Here is a 17,119-nt window from a genome sequence, read left to right as displayed (position 1 = left end):
CGTATGCCTCCTACGTCATCCACTGGAAAGCCACTCTCTTGTGAACATCTATATGACAGTCAGCAGAAACAAGAGATTACGGTTTATAAAGTTTTAAATATGGTATTTTTTCTTACACAAACACATCGGATTTGCCTAAAGGGACCTTTATTAACCCCCAAAATCGCGACCACCATTTACTACCATTATAAAGTTTGGAAGAACCAAGCTTTTTCTATAGAACTATAGAACTTTCTATAGACTGGATTTGTTTGAAAGAAGAAAATTATAATAACTTGAGGGTGAGTAAATCATGAGGTAATTAAATTTTTTTAGGTGAAGTATCCATTTAAAAAGGCTGGGTCTATTAATTTAATGGCGACAATAGAGTTTTCAAGTTGACAAGTTATTGAGATTTCCCTGAAATCTGGATGAAATCAAAGGTTGAGGATAATGCTGATGACAGGGCAACAGGAGGAGATGTGGGCTGTTCCGTTGTGTGAACATCAGAAAAGCTCAATTAGGTTTTACAAAATCAACCTTTAAACAAACTCAAAGGATTTTCACATTCTCAACAAACAGTAATTTGGCAGTGCCAACAATCCCGTAATTCCCCTTCATAGGGCAGCTAAGGAGGGGCACTGCAAATAGTAGATACAGTGTGTGTGTGACAAAGACGAGAGCTGCTCACACACAGGGAAGACTTCACAGGGAACTCATTAACGCATTCAAGCATCCATCACAGGCGGTGACCTAGAAATGAGGGACAATTCCACAAAAGGAATAACAAGACAATACAGCCCTTCTTTTCCATGTATGGCATCCTCTCAATCAGATAGATCCAATTAGAAGAGACGCTGAAAGCAGACAGCCATTATAATGATGGGTACCATCCTTGCCTAAACACCTAAAAATGTTCCAATCAGTGCAAACATGGTCTGGGAAGAAACTGTGTATAACTTGAAAAAAATGAAGACATGCCATAGTAAATCTGGCATAAGAAATTGATAAATTGCCCTAATAAAATTCAAGAGGAGTTAGAAAACACAAAGAAACATGAGACAAACAATGAATTTAGCCCTTTCTTCTTAAGTATGCATTGTAATGGAACGAAGTGCTCGTCATTCATGAAATATTAATATGATACATGCAATTCAAAAGAATGACTGTTTGTTGGTGCCTATGAATCATTTATTAGGCCGAAGTGTGGGTTTTAATGATGCAATATATTTAAATATGCATGAGAATGTCAGAGTCACTCAAAATAAAATACAAGCTGATCATGATAGAAAACTTATTTTGTAAGTCATGCAAGAAAAATGTTGACGATACAGAAAAGAAGGAAATAATGCTGTCACTTTTGCATGGTTCCAATTTTTTTTTAATGATTCTCTTCCATGCAACACCAAATATGTTGTTTTGAAAAATTTCTAATGTTTCTGGTCAATGGGGTCCAAATCACTGTACATTTTTCAGAATATCTTTTGTGTTCCACAGAAAAAAAATTCTCCAGTCCTCAGTGTCACATTATCCACCAGAAAGCATTCTTCCCAAATTCAGTTATTTCTGATTTCTATTTCTGTTATAATGCTGTCTTGGAAGGAAGGTGACTTACTAAGTTTTGCAACTGAGCTTAATGGTATAGTAAAAGAGATGAAATTGTTCCTCAAGCAGCGCAAAAGTACAACTTTCCTTTGACACTAAACAGCCAATAAGCAACCAGACCACAATAACGAAACTCCAGCTGTCCTGTTAGCCCAAACAGGCTTCCTACATCTTTCCCCACACTCCCAGTCCAGTCCGCACTTCTGTCCGTGAGGTCATGGAATCCGCTGCACTATGAATGCCTAACGTTGAACTGGTCACAGCATTAAACAATAGCCTCTGTGTGCTAGGAAAACACTGTAATGACCCAAAGGCCTATGAACTGATAAACTGATTTGTTAGGATCTTCAGGTTTTCAATTTACCATAAATTGAATAAAAAGAAAAAAAAAATCTCAAAATGATAAACACTATATCTAGTTTCACTCACAGTTTCACTTCATAAAAGTGACAATGTTAATGTAATTGGTCTTGGCAGAACAGATGTGCTACGCTGCTGCTGGTTTATTGCTGCAGTTTGGTTTTGTTGTACATTATTGGCACTGCTGCAAAGCAATACAGGAACTTGCTACTGCGAGTTCATAGGGCAACATGGTGCTGAGAGTTTTTAAGACACTGCTGTTGCGCAAACAGCATATATAATAACCCGTAGTAGATCTATAAAGGTGGAGCTGGGGAGGTGAAGAGTTTCAGAGGAACCTGGCATTTGTTTCTCAAACATTTGTAAGAAAATACTAAGATCTTGTAATTTGTTGTTGTTTTTTATTAAAGTGACACGTCTTGACTAATCAGCTTCTTCAGTGCTTTCCAGTGGCTGAAGAGCATCACAACTTCTTCTTCTAGCAAATACAGTGAGTTCAATACTTACATAGCAAGGGAGCTAGGCTTAACATGAAACCGATTCACAAGAATCGCCAGTTTCCATAACACCAAAACATACTATGAACAGCCATTTTCTAATACCTTCCATAAGCTTCAGAGACACTTTCAAAAACAAATACGTCAGATTAACATTAAAAAAAAAAAAAGATACAGGGGTAAGAAAACTGTGCAAATATAACTGTGAGTTAATTCATAATCCTTCAAGACTTTCTACAAACTTCCAAAAAACTACACAGAGTACTGGGATAAATGTGTCGTCTTGTCCCTATTTTCACAAAGTAAAATATCCAGTTTGTGGGCATCTCTACCAAAACAAAGCAGAGTATAAACAGAAACTGCACAAAATTGCACAGCCTGTGAAAATAACATCTGGTTTATTTAATAAATCTAAGCACTTGGTGTTGTTTAGCCCTTAGCAATGCGTTCCCGCTATTGGGAAGGTAGATGGATCCCTGTGGACTACGGTGCTGTAGGGTGAAAGCTCCAGCTCGGTGGTGCCGTCCTGATCATTGTCATCACTGTCGGGCTCGGAGGACTTTGGCGGGCCGCACTCCTCGAAACAGCAGCAACAGCAATCCAGGAAGGCTTTGCTGAAGGGCCGACAGAGCACCAGAAGCAGGATGGGCGTAACCGCAGACTTGCAGAACAACATCATCTGACTCACCAGATGCAGGATATCCAGTGTACGACGTGGCACGCCTGAAGCCATGTACACTGATACGATGTTGCTGATGTTCTCCGGTATGACACAAAAGCCGTACAGGATAGCCAAAGCAACCACGATGCAGTTCATTTGGCTTTCCAGTTGGATCTGTTTGCGGTTGCTTCGGACGCTGGTGCGCTCAGCCTTGCGGATTTTGCGCGCGGTCACCACCGAGCTGATGATGGTGAAGAGGGTTGGCAGGCAGAAGTAGCAGCCGAAGTACCACCACAGGCGTGCGCTGTTGTAGGTGAGTCCGAGCACGTAAAGAGTGTCTGGGAGAGCCGTGGAGATTCGGACTACGCAATGTTCGCAAGGTATCACCTCCGGAGGCTCACGCTCCTCTTTCACCAGCTGCCGGATGAGGAGCTCGGGCAGGGCGAGGAGCAGGGCACCCAGCCAGATCACGGTCAGCTTGGCTGTAGTGGAGGTGCAGTTCTCGATCATCTCGTAGTACATCTGGACGTTGCTCGCGGCGCGGAAACGGTCAATGCACAAAGCACAAAGAGTGAAGGTAGTTACTCCTAAAGACGCCACCTGCAAAGTAAAAGGGATGTGTGGTCATTATAAGTGAACTTTTAGAAAATCCTTCCACTGAAAAACCTAGACAAAAAGCAGATCAAGCAACATTTCAGGTTTCTATTAGACTGTTCATCCAAAAAAATTAAAGTTCTGTCATCATTCACCTTCAAGTTGTTCCAAACCTGTATGAGTTTCTTTCTTCTGTTGAGCACAAAAGAATGTTTTGAAGAATGTTGGTAACCAAACAATTGACGATAAACATTGACTTGCATTGCGAAAAAAAAAAAAGGCTTACTATGGAAATCAGTGGCTACCATTTGGTTACCAACATTCTTACTCATACAGGTTTGGAACAACCTGAGCTGTAACAAAATTTTCTATTTTTGAGGGAACTACCCTATCCCTTTTAGTTTGATTGATAAAACTTGTGGCATAAAAAAAAAGTCTGGGTTAAGCCAAAAGTATACTTTGTTTGTATATGTAAACGCTAGCATGTGTGTACATCTGAATGCCCAGCCTTTCAAAGGTGTATGCAAACACAGGCAGTCGACACATGCACTCCAGAGAGATTAAGCTTTGTCTAGCGTCTGCTCTATTTTCATCAGAAGTTTTGACCAATAAAAATGCCTTTTAACTCTTTTAAACCAAAGTTGCTTCAATCTCATAACCCCGTTATACATACACTTGCCAATGCAGGCGTCTGTTGTAGTTGCGGTCTCTGCTATGTTGTTGTTATTTCATCTCTTTAGTTTCGTTTTCTATTGTGAAACAGCGGCCTTGGCCAGTGTTGCCACTTATGGAACAACTGATTAGTGCAAAACAAATTTAATATGCATTTGTAGCCAATACCACCGTAATCGTGTGAGTGCGAGTACTACAGTATGTCCATTCTATTAAATACTAAATAGTATAGTCACAAGACATAAAAAAATGTGCATTAAAATTATTTTAAAATTATTTTTTTATATAAAATTTTTTTTTTTAATAGAGCATGGCCCTAATGACATCAAAGTCATGGGTTCGACTGAATGCAACGTAAGCGGTGTCTGCCAAATGCATAAATGTAAATGACAACTTAACACCTAAAATCTCAAGAATGCTCAAATTAATCCAATTTAAGTTTTAAATAAAGGTTTTACCTGAAGAATTAAATTTAAGCGCTTTTCCAAAAATATTAACATTCCTGCATTTGAATCCTCTAAAAACATTCAAGAATGAGGAACAAGTTCAAATTAATTAGTAATCAACAATAAGCAACATTAAGCCAACATTAAGCAATGGGCTGTCAACTGCGCATAACTTGTATTGAATTTCTAAGCCTGTGGAACAACAAAGAAATTTAATCCCACTACATTGTGCATAAAAACCACAGCCTTTCCATTTAAGGCCATCGACTTCATTGTTAGGTTGAAACATAGTGATCAAAGAGGATTGTTCTGAATCTATGGTCTCGGCGCTGGTGCTCTGTAGTGTGTCAGGAGATTAAAGTCACAACTATGGCACCAATCAGGTCAATTCCTCAGAAACGCATGATACAATCTGAAAGCTGCCCTAAAGCAACACCACCATCTCTTTGTGTCTGCAGACAGTCCCCCTTACTGAGGAAAACGAAACACAGCCAAGATGTCAGTCTTGTCCTACACGTGTACATTTGCACTGAATTCCTGTTGTCTACACAAACTTTCACACATTCAGCCGTTCTGTTAATTTAACAGCATTTTTCCTTTTTAAAATGTGTGAACAGCTCCCACTGTTAAAACGCCAACAAATGAGCTCTGGAAATTTGTTGGCTTATAGGAGTTGCATAAAAACCTTCAAGCTATAGGTTTAATCAGTGGTTTAAACTTGTACGGAAGATGCTTTGTCATAAGTCTGTCAAGAGGCTGAGTCACGAAGTTAGGTAGTTGATGCAAAAATCCAGAAATTGCAAGTCAAAAATTTTACCTCTTACATTTTGAGAAATGTACACCAATACGTGAACCCAGCAGGTTGACTGAAATAACAAAACGCAAAAATATTCTGCAATCTCAATCTTGCCACATAAGATGCCATAGGTTTATTGGTGTAAATATAGTCTTTTAATAGTCAGTTCTTCTTTTGGGTCAACAACGGTCCTGAAACAGTTTGATAAAAATCTTGCTTGGCAAGTTTAAGTCAATATGTATATAGCAACTTACTTGGCGAATAACACTTACGCTTTAGTAGAACTGACATTTGAAGGAAAATGTAACACTTCCCTTGAATTCTCACCTTTGTTACCAACAAATACTATTTCATATTCATATTCACCATCTCATTTCATATTCAAACGACATCAAGTTGTATCATTTCTAATGCTGAAATACAATAAATGCCGACACAGATAAAATGCCGAATGACATGTGAATATCAGATGTGCAGCATTCACCTGAAATGGGAAACCAGCAACTTTACTACTGTGAAAGTGTGATCATCTTTGAGAACCTGCTAGAATAAAGTCAAGCTCAATTCTGAAACCAGGCCCGGCTCACTCAATCATAAGTCTGACCCAAGGTTCACCGAACACCATAAAGCTGGAGCTACTGTAGGTTGCATTAAACCATTAGACATGGAATGGCATGAAAAAATTCTAGTATGTGATGTACAGTACAGTATGTGATCAAGCATGGTCCCATATTAACTTTATCCAAACTGATTTCCTATATTACTAATGTTTTAGTATTATTGCTTCTTACCATTAACATACCCATTATGAAATAGTGGATATAATAGCAAGAGTATATCACACATCAAAAACACAAACTGCATTTCAATCATCCATTTAAAGTGACCATGACCAACCACAGTTTTACCTCAATGTATGGAATGATTTTACAGGAGAATTCCCCAAGGAGCCAATCCTTAGTGAGTTCATGGAATACAACAAGTGGCAAGCAGAAAAACAGGATGACAAAATCCCAAAGGGCGAGGTTGGCCAGCAAGGAGTTGGAAATGCTTCTCATGTAGTAATTGTGGCACACTATGCACATGATTACTACATTCCCAACAATCCCCACAGTGAAAATGAGGATGGAGATGCACAGGACAGCGTATGCACCGTACGATTCACCTGTCACGGGGTAAAACGGGTTCTTCACCCACGGAGCTTTTGACCGTGTATCAAAGGGAATGAACGGGGTGAAGACTTCCTCATAGTCCTCCACAGGTGAGGTGCCCCATTCAGGGATAGACGTGATCTCAGTGGGAAAGTCAGTAGGCTGGATCTGCGCTAAAGGGTTTGGCAATGACTCCACGCGCTCAAGTTCATTATCTGGCGATTTGATGGTTTGATTCCTTTCAGGATCATTTCGCGTCGACGTCTCGCGTCTTTCCTGTCGACGAAAACGCCTTTTAACGCGAATTTCGCCTTCTGTTTCCTTCAGAAATGATTTTGTTTTAGTATATTTGTCCATTGTATAATTTTTTTCGTACTTTTGCCTGGAAGATGATCTCTCAGTTGTGTCGTCTCTCCCATTCTGCGGAATTAAGTTTATGGTAGTCCTGCTCGATGAAAGCACATCTTTAGACTCCTTACCCGTTTCATAACTGATCTTATTTAAAGTTACACGTCGTTCACGGCTGTCTGTGATGATTTCACGCACTTTATAGGATGAAACGGTTTTTGCCGTTAAATCTGCCGCGTTATTGCTACGCGCGAGTTCACAACAAACGAGCATACAAAATACTGTTAAAAATTGCACTTCCATTGCGTATATCCCTCAAAAATATCCAAATCGGTTAATCCCAGTATTGTTAAGGCAAAGTTGTAGAGCAAACATCAAGCTTCGTTTGGTTCGCTGGTCTCTCGTTTAGATGAGCATCTCCAGTTTCCATTTTTAAATCCCAGGAGTAATATTATAACAGAAGAACTGTGAGGGGGAAAACTTGCTCAAACAGGTGGGATCCAAACAATTAAAAACTAACTGAAGCCCTTGAACCTCTGAAATATTTCCAAGTGTTTCGTATGAGGACAAATAATATCCAGCATCTCGATAAAGTGAAAGTCCTTGAGTGGCGTTCACGGGCTCCTGATGCAGCTCTGTGATATGAAGCTCTGTCAGGGAACTAGCGGACTGAAACAGAACTGCAATGTGTTTCCAGCAACAACCCCTTTCTTGCTCCGTTATCTTCACTTGGGTTGTTAAATAGTGACACGTACATTAGTTTTCTGTATACTCTATACAGAACTAGCCCATTACTTTTCAAGTTTCTAACTGGGAATCTATGTGAATCCTGCAGAAAAGACTGGACAGATGTATTATAAAGACGTTTTATTGTTTTATTTAGCAGGATGAATTTATGGATAATGTATTTACACTTCTTAACACAAAATATTCCTTGCAACCTCTTTTTTCTTGTTCATCACAGGTGGTCATCTATGATTTCTTAACTTTTAAATCAAAACTTCTCTATTCTTCTTTAATTTCTGTGTTAGTGATCTGATAGCAAACTTTATTTCTGTCGTTGTCCTTAACAGTGTAGACAGAGAGACAAAGATCCAGCAAAGGACGCTCCTCTACAAGGACAGTACACACACACACACACACACAGAGAGAGAGAGAGAGAGAAACATTATTGTATGCCAAATAATGTAGGAATTTACAGAAAATGTTCTTAGAAAATGTAATGTTTACCCAAACTGCTGTCTGGTGGTTGAATTGTGTCCATGACGGTCTGAATCTTGTCCTGCAAATCCTGACTGCCTGAAGCATCCACAGCAGAAACATGGAAGAACTTCTCCTGTACAGAATGAGACAGAACACTGTACAGAAAACAGCACCCTCTGCTGATGAACGTATGCAGCATTTCTACTCTTTTGAGAGACTACTTTACAAGATTTTTTGAACTTGAAATGTTTTTGCTTTTAGAAATAATAATAATTGCAGTTCTTTAAATCAAATGCTGAAAGCGCATCCTGTTTTGCACTACAACAAAACATCTATATACACAATGTTTATATGCAACATAAATATGTGTAATTAACACTCACAGCGTTTTCCCACAGCACAGCCTCTAACGTGTCAGTCTGGTCCTCCAGTTCAAACTGGATTAACAATCTGTACTGCATCAGCTGAACTCCCAGAGCTGTGTGACAAGAGACACAGATCAACTGGCTAAATATACACTCCTACATTTTAAAGAGTGGCTGAAGTGTCCATTTTTTTAGGCCAACTAGGACCATCTCATGAGATATAAAAAGGGGGTTAAAATTGCGGTGATGCCTAGGATAGCTTTTTAAAAAAATACACCTGCAAAAGTCTGACCAGAACTAGGCTCATTCAAATTAACAAAAACAAATAATAACATAAAAACAACAACAAAATACCTCAAATTAATTCCTGATAATTTTAAAACTGACATGTTATTTTGATTTTAGCCTAGCCCTTGTTCTAAAGCAAATATGATGCAAAAATATAATTTTAACATAAGTAGAATTACAAGGGAAAATATTTAAATAAATTGATGTAATACGAAATAAAATGAAGTATTTTAAATTTGTAATAATATTTATTAATTCATGTAATTTTTCTGTATGAATCGGTGATTAAAAATGCCAGCATTCAGAAACCTACAATTCTTCTTAGTCTAGATGCATTTCATTACATTAAAATATACATTCACTCACTACAGGGTTATTATAATTAACTATAACTGAAGCTAAAATGAAAACCATTAAAAAAAACATTACTGTTACTTAAAATGAATGTTAACTGAAATTAAATATAATTAAAAAAAATACATTTTTAATTCAGCAAGTTGCTAAAGCAACATTTTTCATTTTAGTTTAGTTTAACTTGATGTGAAAAATAACAAACAAAAACTAAAGGAGAAAAAAAGCCTACTGTATATGGACCTATATTTAAACTGAAAACAGAAGATCTAAAAATAAAAACCTCATTCAAAATATAAAAACTAGTATATTAATAATACTGTTATAGATAACACTGTGTGGAGCTCTATTCCAAAATAAAATAATTTTGATTACCGTTTTATTTGCTTTATCATTAAAAAAGGCAAAATGAATGATGCAATTGTTTATTTTTTAAAAAAGTACCTTTAGCGACTGCCTGTTCATCCCATGTCTCCACTCCAGTAAACACCGGGTTTTGAAATGTGTTCACCGAGCACTGCTTACACCTGAGACACACAAATATCTGTTTCACTACACATGTATGTGATCGTATCCTTCCCTGGGGATTGTCATAAACTGTTTTCATGATAATAGACGCACACGTTGAACACCACCAGGGGAGTTTACAGTGAAGCAGGTACAGTAAGCTTGTCGTCTTACCCGTAACATCTTTTGTCTCCAGAGAACAGGAATGGAGCTGTGAGATCCATCAGAGTCATCCTACCGTTCACTGATCTCACAGGAACCAGGTTTTTGTAATCCCGCGATAACACACAAATCTCATCCAGCGTCGTTCCTGTACATAACAAAGCTTATTTGTAAATGGATATTCAAATATACATATAAAAATACTTCTCTTCATAGGTAGAGATACCTTCGACGAATATCAGCTGCATGTGAGAGCTTTCCCCCACCATGTCTCTGGATATGTGCATTGAGATGGTTCTGCCAGGCTCTCTAGAACTTGCTGATGAAGTGGCGGCCCACTGCTCATCGCAAGCTTGGTTGTCTTTCGCAGACTCCCGAAAGACTTTAGCAACAGCGCTGTCATCGGGAACATCTTCCCTATCACACAAAAAAGCAGACTGCTGTTCAAAGGTTTGGGGTTAGTAAAATTTTTTATGTTTTCGAAAAAAGGGTTTTACTGTAATTACTCACACTGCCAGCTAAAAGATTGGAATAATAAAGTTTTTTTTTTTTTTTACTGTCTTTTATACTCACAAAGACTGCATTTATTTATTCAAAAACATGTAAGGACTATAATGTCAAATAATACGCCAATTTAATTGTTCTCTATTTGAATATAAAATGTAATTTATTCCTGTGATGGCAAAGCTGGTGCTAATAATTGCACATAAAAATTTAACTAAAACACAATAAGTTATCAAAACAAAATAAAATAAGGAAAAAAAAAAAAGAGAGAGGAAGCGACAGGAAAAAGCTAATAACCAAGAGCAATTAGTGCAGAGAAGTCTAAAATTAAGAATACAGTACCAATGCTGACAGTCCCGAGTTGTCAGCGACCATTTTTATTTTAAATATGAAAAGAACCATTCATAACCAGTCTTCTAATTATTGATTATGATAGGATGGAGTTCTAGTCTCTTGCAGCTTTGAATACAGAATACAGATTGACTAAATTTAAATTTTTTGAGAGGAAAAATACAGTCCCCTCTTTCCCCACCCCTTGTGGAGTTGTTTTAATATTCACAAACCATTTTAATGCTGACATCCGGCCATGTATAGTCTTAAACATCAGGCAAATATCTACATATCTGATCAGGCTAAGGGTATCCCAGCTTAGCAAATTTTTTGAATTTATTTTTTTTAGTATTGAGGAATGATGAAACTTAACTGATTTCTTATCAAGAGTTTTTAGTGATTGTTTATATAAAATATGAGAAATAATCATAGAATGCACATAAATCAAAGTAGCCTCTGATGACATATAATCACAAATAAATGTAAAGTTGACAGACTAAATTGGACCCGGTTACAGACCTCTTTAACTTGAGCCTTAAATGAAAGTCTTGAAACAATCACAGCACAGAGGTACTTACATTCAGATACTACTTGTAGCCTTTCCCCTGATACAAAAACATCTGGCACTAAACTTGAACTATTAGTTTTGGTAAAAAAAAACATATGCACTGTTTTAGAGAGGTTTAACTGTAAACAGAATTATTCTAGCCAAGTTGAGACGTGAACCAAGGATTCTGTAAGTTCATCTTTAACTTGTGACACACTGCTTCCGTGCATATAAATAACTGTGTCGTCTGCATACATTTGGATGTTAGTATTGGGACAGACGGATGGAAGATAATTGATATACTAGGTGAAAAGCAAGGGACCCAAAATAGATCCTTGGGGAACACCTGTGGAAATACTTAGGGGAGCGGACTTAAAAAAAAAAAATTCTGACATACTGTGTGTGACCTGACAAATATGATTCAATCCATTTTGAAGTCTCTTGAGAAAAATTCAAACTTAATTGTTTAGACAAGAATTATGTAGTTTACAGTGTCAAAAACTTTCCTGAGGTCAAGAGACTTAACTTTTTCAGTGAAGTAACAGTTTGCCATCTTGAATAGTTTGCTCTGAAGCCAAACTGCATTGGATGTAAAGCAAATGAACCGGTATTCAAATAATTAGTGATTTAAAATCTCTACAACCTTTGAGACGATAGGTAAAATACTAATAGGTCTGTAATTACTAGCAGAAATAATATATCCGATATAGGCACAATAACAGATGACTTCCAAGCCGATGGGAAGATCCCCTGAGAAACTGAAACTGACAATAAATAATAAAACCTTACTGATAACACATTTTTGAATGCTAGTGTAAATGTAAAAATATATATTTATTTATTTATTAGGATTGTGATATACAAAGTTAATGTCTTTGCGGTTTTATTGCACTAAACAACCACCAGGTGGCAAACAGAACAAACAGCAAATCTAGAACAATAAATCTGTAGCTCAAATCTGCTCCTCAAGAGTGAAACACCAAATATAATGCTATTCCAGAAACTTTTCCAAGTTCAAAATGCCTATGATCCAGTACAGATCACAAAAAATAAAAATAACACAATATATATATATATATATATATATATATATATATATATATATATATACCTAAACCTAAAAATAAAACAAAATGAGAGCCAAGAGCAGGTTGTGTAAAGTGTCAGACTCACATTGTTTTACAGTTGGAGCAGAAGAGTTTCAGACACTGGTATAACTGCTGAGGCTTGTATTTCTTCACCCGGGCTCGGACGTGACATGACAGCGGCGGAGTGGAGCGCTTCACCCGGGCGAGTGTTAGCCGCCGCGTGTTGTGCTCACACGTCAGCACTGAACAATCATTATAGACATATCAGCATTTACATTAGTTCATCAGAGCTGTGGCTTAGTGGTTTGCATCTGCACATTTCCAGTCCCATTTCTCCAAATATGAATCCAATATTGTGGACTTACTTTTCACATTTAATGTAGAGTAAGAAGTGACAGTTTTATTTTTTTTACCTGTATAAGAAGGTCCTGTATCTGCTTCTGCATTTGAAATGACAACAATAACATTATTTAATCATTCAAGCTTATTTACCTTTTTATTCATCTGTTGCAGAAAAAGCTTCGAGGAGATCTTAAACTTAATAATATATATATCTATACCTGTTTCTTCATCATTTGGCAAGACTACAAGGAAACATAAGCATATACAGATGAGGGCGGGCTGAGCTTGACAAAAAAAATTGGGACAGAAATTGGAAACCAAAAGAGGCACCACCAACCTACAGCCTCTGGCGGCGTGTACCAAATCTCCAGTAACGTCCCATCGTTCACTTCATCGTACTCATCCAGGTCCACATGTTTCTCTAGCACACTGAAAAAGGAACAGTATTGAAAGAGAGCGAGAGAGAGAGAGAGAGAGAGAGAGAGAGAGAATGAGAGTAAGTGAGAAACAAGAGGAGAGACACACGATCACATGAATGTCAGGTAGACACAGCTAAGGGGCCACAGAATCATTCTTAAATGATTTTGACTTATAAAGTGTCTCAATTATATTGCCATCATAATGCTCATGACTTCAGCAAATAACTATATGTACTGACTAAATATTAAGAGTTCACATAGGGGATTTAAAATCTAATATCTAAAAATTCAAATAAAGTAACATTAATGATGTAACATTTTAAGATTCCAACAATATACTTGGCAAATGGAAGGAAAATGCAAAATAGAGATATTGTGGTCTCTATTCTCACCTCTTGAGGGACTGTAGAGCAGGGCTCTCCACAGGAAGGCTGCGTAAACCTCGTCCATATGACGTCCCCCCATGAAGGTGGAAACTGAGGTGATCAGGCTGATCTGGCTGCTGGTCCGGGGCTCTCTGAAGGAGCGCGTGGAGATTGTACAACTGCAGGAACGTGCCCGGCTGAACGCAAACACAAACAGAAGGTGGTTTTCATTACTACATTCGCTTTTTCCATTTTAAAAACTGATGAACCTAGAAATGGTTCTAGATAGAAGTTTGAGTTGCCTTGCAGAACTGTTTTTGGAAGGTCTTCAAGTCCAAACTGCTCTTTCAGGTCCTGCCACCACAGGATTTACTCCAGAACATTTCCCAAAAATGGGTTCTTCTTAGCCATTCACAAATAGTAATGTGTCCATGTTTTGGATTATTGTCTAGCATCAACCAGTTACACTTAATCTCGAGGACAGATATTTGAACATTCTGCTTCAGAAGAATAGTCTATAGTATATAGCAGAACTCATGCCTCTTTCAATAATAGCAAGTCATTAATGTCCCAAAGCAGCACCAATATGTTTCACTCCACATCACATTGTTACAAATCTCCAGAATCCAGATATAAGACAATGTATCCTCTGAAAATATTTTAACGTATCTGTCAATGGAACATGATCCCAAAGTTCATGGAGATCATCCAGTATTGATGTGGTTTCAGGCTTGCAGCTCCTCCATTAAAGTCCATTTTTTGCAATCTTCTCCTTGTTGAGTTATTGAACACTGTTGAACCACAGTGGCAGTTAAAACAGAATGGAGAAAACCTGAAGACATTTTCTCCAAAGTTCAAGAAGCTTTGAAATGGCTTTGCAACCCTCTCCGAATTGATACATCTCAACTTTCGCCTCAGCTGTTCTGGGAAACTCCTTTAATACAGCATCATGTACCTGTGGAAGCTTTAAAATGGCCACTTAACACTTAACACAAGGCCCGTCTGTGCTCAGTCTCCTAAAACTAATTACTTTTCATTGGTTTTCCTCTGAAATTTTCATTTGAAGATATGACACAATTCAGACAGACATATGCAATTAAAGAGGGAATCAGGACAGAGCAGATATATATGAAAATCTAAAAATAAATGTTTTTTTTTAATCACTATAGTTATTTTATTGTCTGTTACATTAATAAATATACACAAGCGTTCAATTATCAGTACAGTAGGGGGAGCTACAGCATCAGAGTTGAGCAACATTACAGTAAGATGGTAAGAAACTAAATTCTGGTCCCTGGAGATCACTAGAAGGAAAATGAAGACAGCAAGAGCTGGAATCACTTAATGAACTCATGTGCAACAATAGATGCATGATTGTCTTTATAATATGGTCTTTAACAAGTCAAGAAAACGGAAAGATATCAAAACACCTCTAAACAGATTGGGTCTGGTTTCTGTTCTGCATTTACAATCAGGTTCTGGGAGTCCTTCTATAGCTGTACGCTTCTGACGTCATCTTTTAGGTTTCGGGCAAAAGCCATGTCTTTGTTTACCTGAATTTACCAGCCAGACTCTGTTTGTTCAGAGATTTGAAGAAAGCCTAAGTGCTGGCATTCACGAGAACTGGTTGGATGCGACACAGCCTCTAGACAGTGCTTCTATATACAGCCTGAAATAGGCATCGTGAAGGTGCAAACCAAACGATGGCGTCAATTATTCAGCATCAATATTTGATTGAAACTGCCTTTTTATAAACACAACAAGGTGGGTGACCACATTTCAAGAAAACCCGATTGTTTTCCACGAGTGCATATCTGATTCTGCTCATTAGCATCTTGCTGGAGAATAGGCTGACAAATGAAAACTGGGGTGTGAGGTTGGAGCTTAAAAGAGAACTTGGAGTGATAAAAATGGCTTTGAAGAAGCATCCATTGATAGAACCAAATGTTTTCCATAATATTTAGCAGCAACAACAGGCACTAAACTCCCAGACCTGTGCTTTCTTTCTCTGGACAAACCATCAGACAAGAACTGAATATCACAATGTTAGTATGTGCCACCACGTAACATCCATTTTCGTTTCAGCACACAACTTTGAGATATGACTGACATAGAAGTCTGTTTTCTGGTCAGGAATGGAAATAAATGGGAGTACAGACATCACACTAACACGATCTCAATATAAAGGAATAGTCCAAAAATGAAAATTCAGTCATTATTCACTCAGCCTCACGCTGATTTGTTCCTCAGTGATACTTTTTCAACCAACTGAATTCTTACAAATTCAAAATTCTTTAATTTCATTTAGTATGCAACAATTACTATGTATTTTATTATTAGTTTTTTTTATTCCTATTTATTTGACTACTATTTATAGTTTATTTTCAGCATTTTTCTCATTATTAATAACTGTTAATTATTTCAAAGTTTGCCACTATTTTACTTTAAAATGATTGAAAACTTCAGTTCAATCAAACTCCACTGTCAGTTGACCTCTTCACAAAAAAAAAAGTTTAAATATCAATTAATAAAAATGGCTACCTGCTACTTCTCTTAACATAATGAGAACAAAATGACAAATAAAGTCATTTCAAATATAACAGACGGGATTGATACAAATCATTCTCTTTATTACTAGAACTTTGAAGTAATTTGACTACAAACAGGCCAAATTTAAGTACTGTAGATACTTAAATTTTAGATTAGATTTTTTTTATCACTGATGATGGTGACTGATCAGCACATCCAATAAGAACCAAATAATACTGATGTGCCATTTTTAGTCTATATGATGTGTGTAGTCCATTTCTCAGGTTCGAGTTCTGAAGACTTGGAACAAGTTGAGCACAAGTTGCATGAACCACTTGTATGATACTTTTGTGACATCATATTGGTATTTGTAAGCCACAGTCCCATTTCACTTTCACTGTGTGTAACCCTGGAGCACAAAACCAGTCTTAAGTCGCTGGGGTATATTTTCAGCAATAGCCAAAAAAACATTGTATGGGTGAAAATGATAAATATTTCTTTTATGACAAAAATCATTAGGATATTGAGTAAAGATCATGTTCCATGAAGATATTTAGTAAATTTCCTACTGTAAATATATATAAAAACATTTTTTGATTAGTAATATGCATTGCTAAGAAGGACAACTTCAAAGGTGATTTTCTCATGTAGTTTTTCTTGCACCTCAGATTCCAGATTTTCAAATAGTTGTATCTCAGCTAAATATTATCCGATCCTAACAGACCATACAATGGAAATCTTATTTATTCGGCTTTCAGATGATGTATAAATCTCGATTTTTAAAAATTGACACTTAAGACTGGTTTTGTGCTCCATTTTCACATATGCAAAAGAGCTTCTACACTTTTAGTTTTAGTGAAAAGTTCTTTAAAATAACTATTTTTCTCAGTGTGAAAAACATTTTAATAATCTTAAAACATTTTTCCATCATAAAGAACCTTTTGTGGAATGAGTGCTAAAGGTTCTTCATGGAAGCACAGATGCAACAGACCTTATTTCTAAAGTGTAGG

At 37.1% G+C, this 17,119-nt stretch overlaps 2 protein-coding genes across 6 annotated transcripts in view; both read right to left on the bottom strand.

Moving 5' to 3' along the window:
• Window positions 1–2,336: 2,336 nt before the first annotated feature.
• On the bottom strand, window positions 2,337–7,832 carry gpr37a (G protein-coupled receptor 37a). The gene is made up of 2 exons (XM_026202824.1): window positions 6,519–7,832; window positions 2,337–3,702 (listed from the first exon to the last, which is right to left on the bottom strand). The coding sequence occupies exons 1-2, from the start codon at window positions 7,410–7,412 to the stop codon at window positions 2,878–2,880; spliced, it is 1,719 nt and encodes a 572-aa protein (XP_026058609.1). The 5' UTR covers window positions 7,413–7,832; the 3' UTR covers window positions 2,337–2,877.
• A 137-nt stretch (window positions 7,833–7,969) lies between these two features.
• pot1 (protection of telomeres 1 homolog) overlaps window positions 7,970–17,119 on the bottom strand; it is a 34,167-nt gene continuing 25,017 nt past the window's right edge. For 4 of the 5 annotated variants that reach the window (XM_026202819.1, XM_026202820.1, XM_026202821.1 and 1 more), the window contains 11 exons: window positions 13,608–13,777; window positions 13,134–13,225; window positions 13,015–13,038; window positions 12,868–12,894; window positions 12,540–12,696; window positions 10,212–10,402; window positions 9,998–10,133; window positions 9,761–9,843; window positions 8,696–8,790; window positions 8,340–8,445; window positions 7,970–8,221 (listed from right to left, as the gene is read on the bottom strand). In XM_026202819.1, coding sequence (XP_026058604.1) covers window positions 8,115–8,221; window positions 8,340–8,445; window positions 8,696–8,790; window positions 9,761–9,843; window positions 9,998–10,133; window positions 10,212–10,402; window positions 12,540–12,696; window positions 12,868–12,894; window positions 13,015–13,038; window positions 13,134–13,225; window positions 13,608–13,777 — 1,188 coding nt within the window. In that variant the 3' untranslated portion in view covers window positions 7,970–8,114. The remainder of the gene's footprint in view (window positions 8,222–8,339; window positions 8,446–8,695; window positions 8,791–9,760; window positions 9,844–9,997; window positions 10,134–10,211; window positions 10,403–12,539; window positions 12,697–12,867; window positions 12,895–13,014; window positions 13,039–13,133; window positions 13,226–13,607; window positions 13,778–17,119) is intronic. The other variant, XM_026202822.1, reaches the window with a different exon arrangement.

Source organism: Carassius auratus, chromosome 25 (assembly GCF_003368295.1).
Source record: "Carassius auratus strain Wakin chromosome 25, ASM336829v1, whole genome shotgun sequence".
Classification (NCBI taxonomy): Eukaryota; Metazoa; Chordata; class Actinopteri; order Cypriniformes; family Cyprinidae; genus Carassius; species Carassius auratus.
The sequence above is the reverse complement of the archived record's forward strand: the minus strand, read 5'-3'. Positions and strand labels throughout refer to the sequence as shown.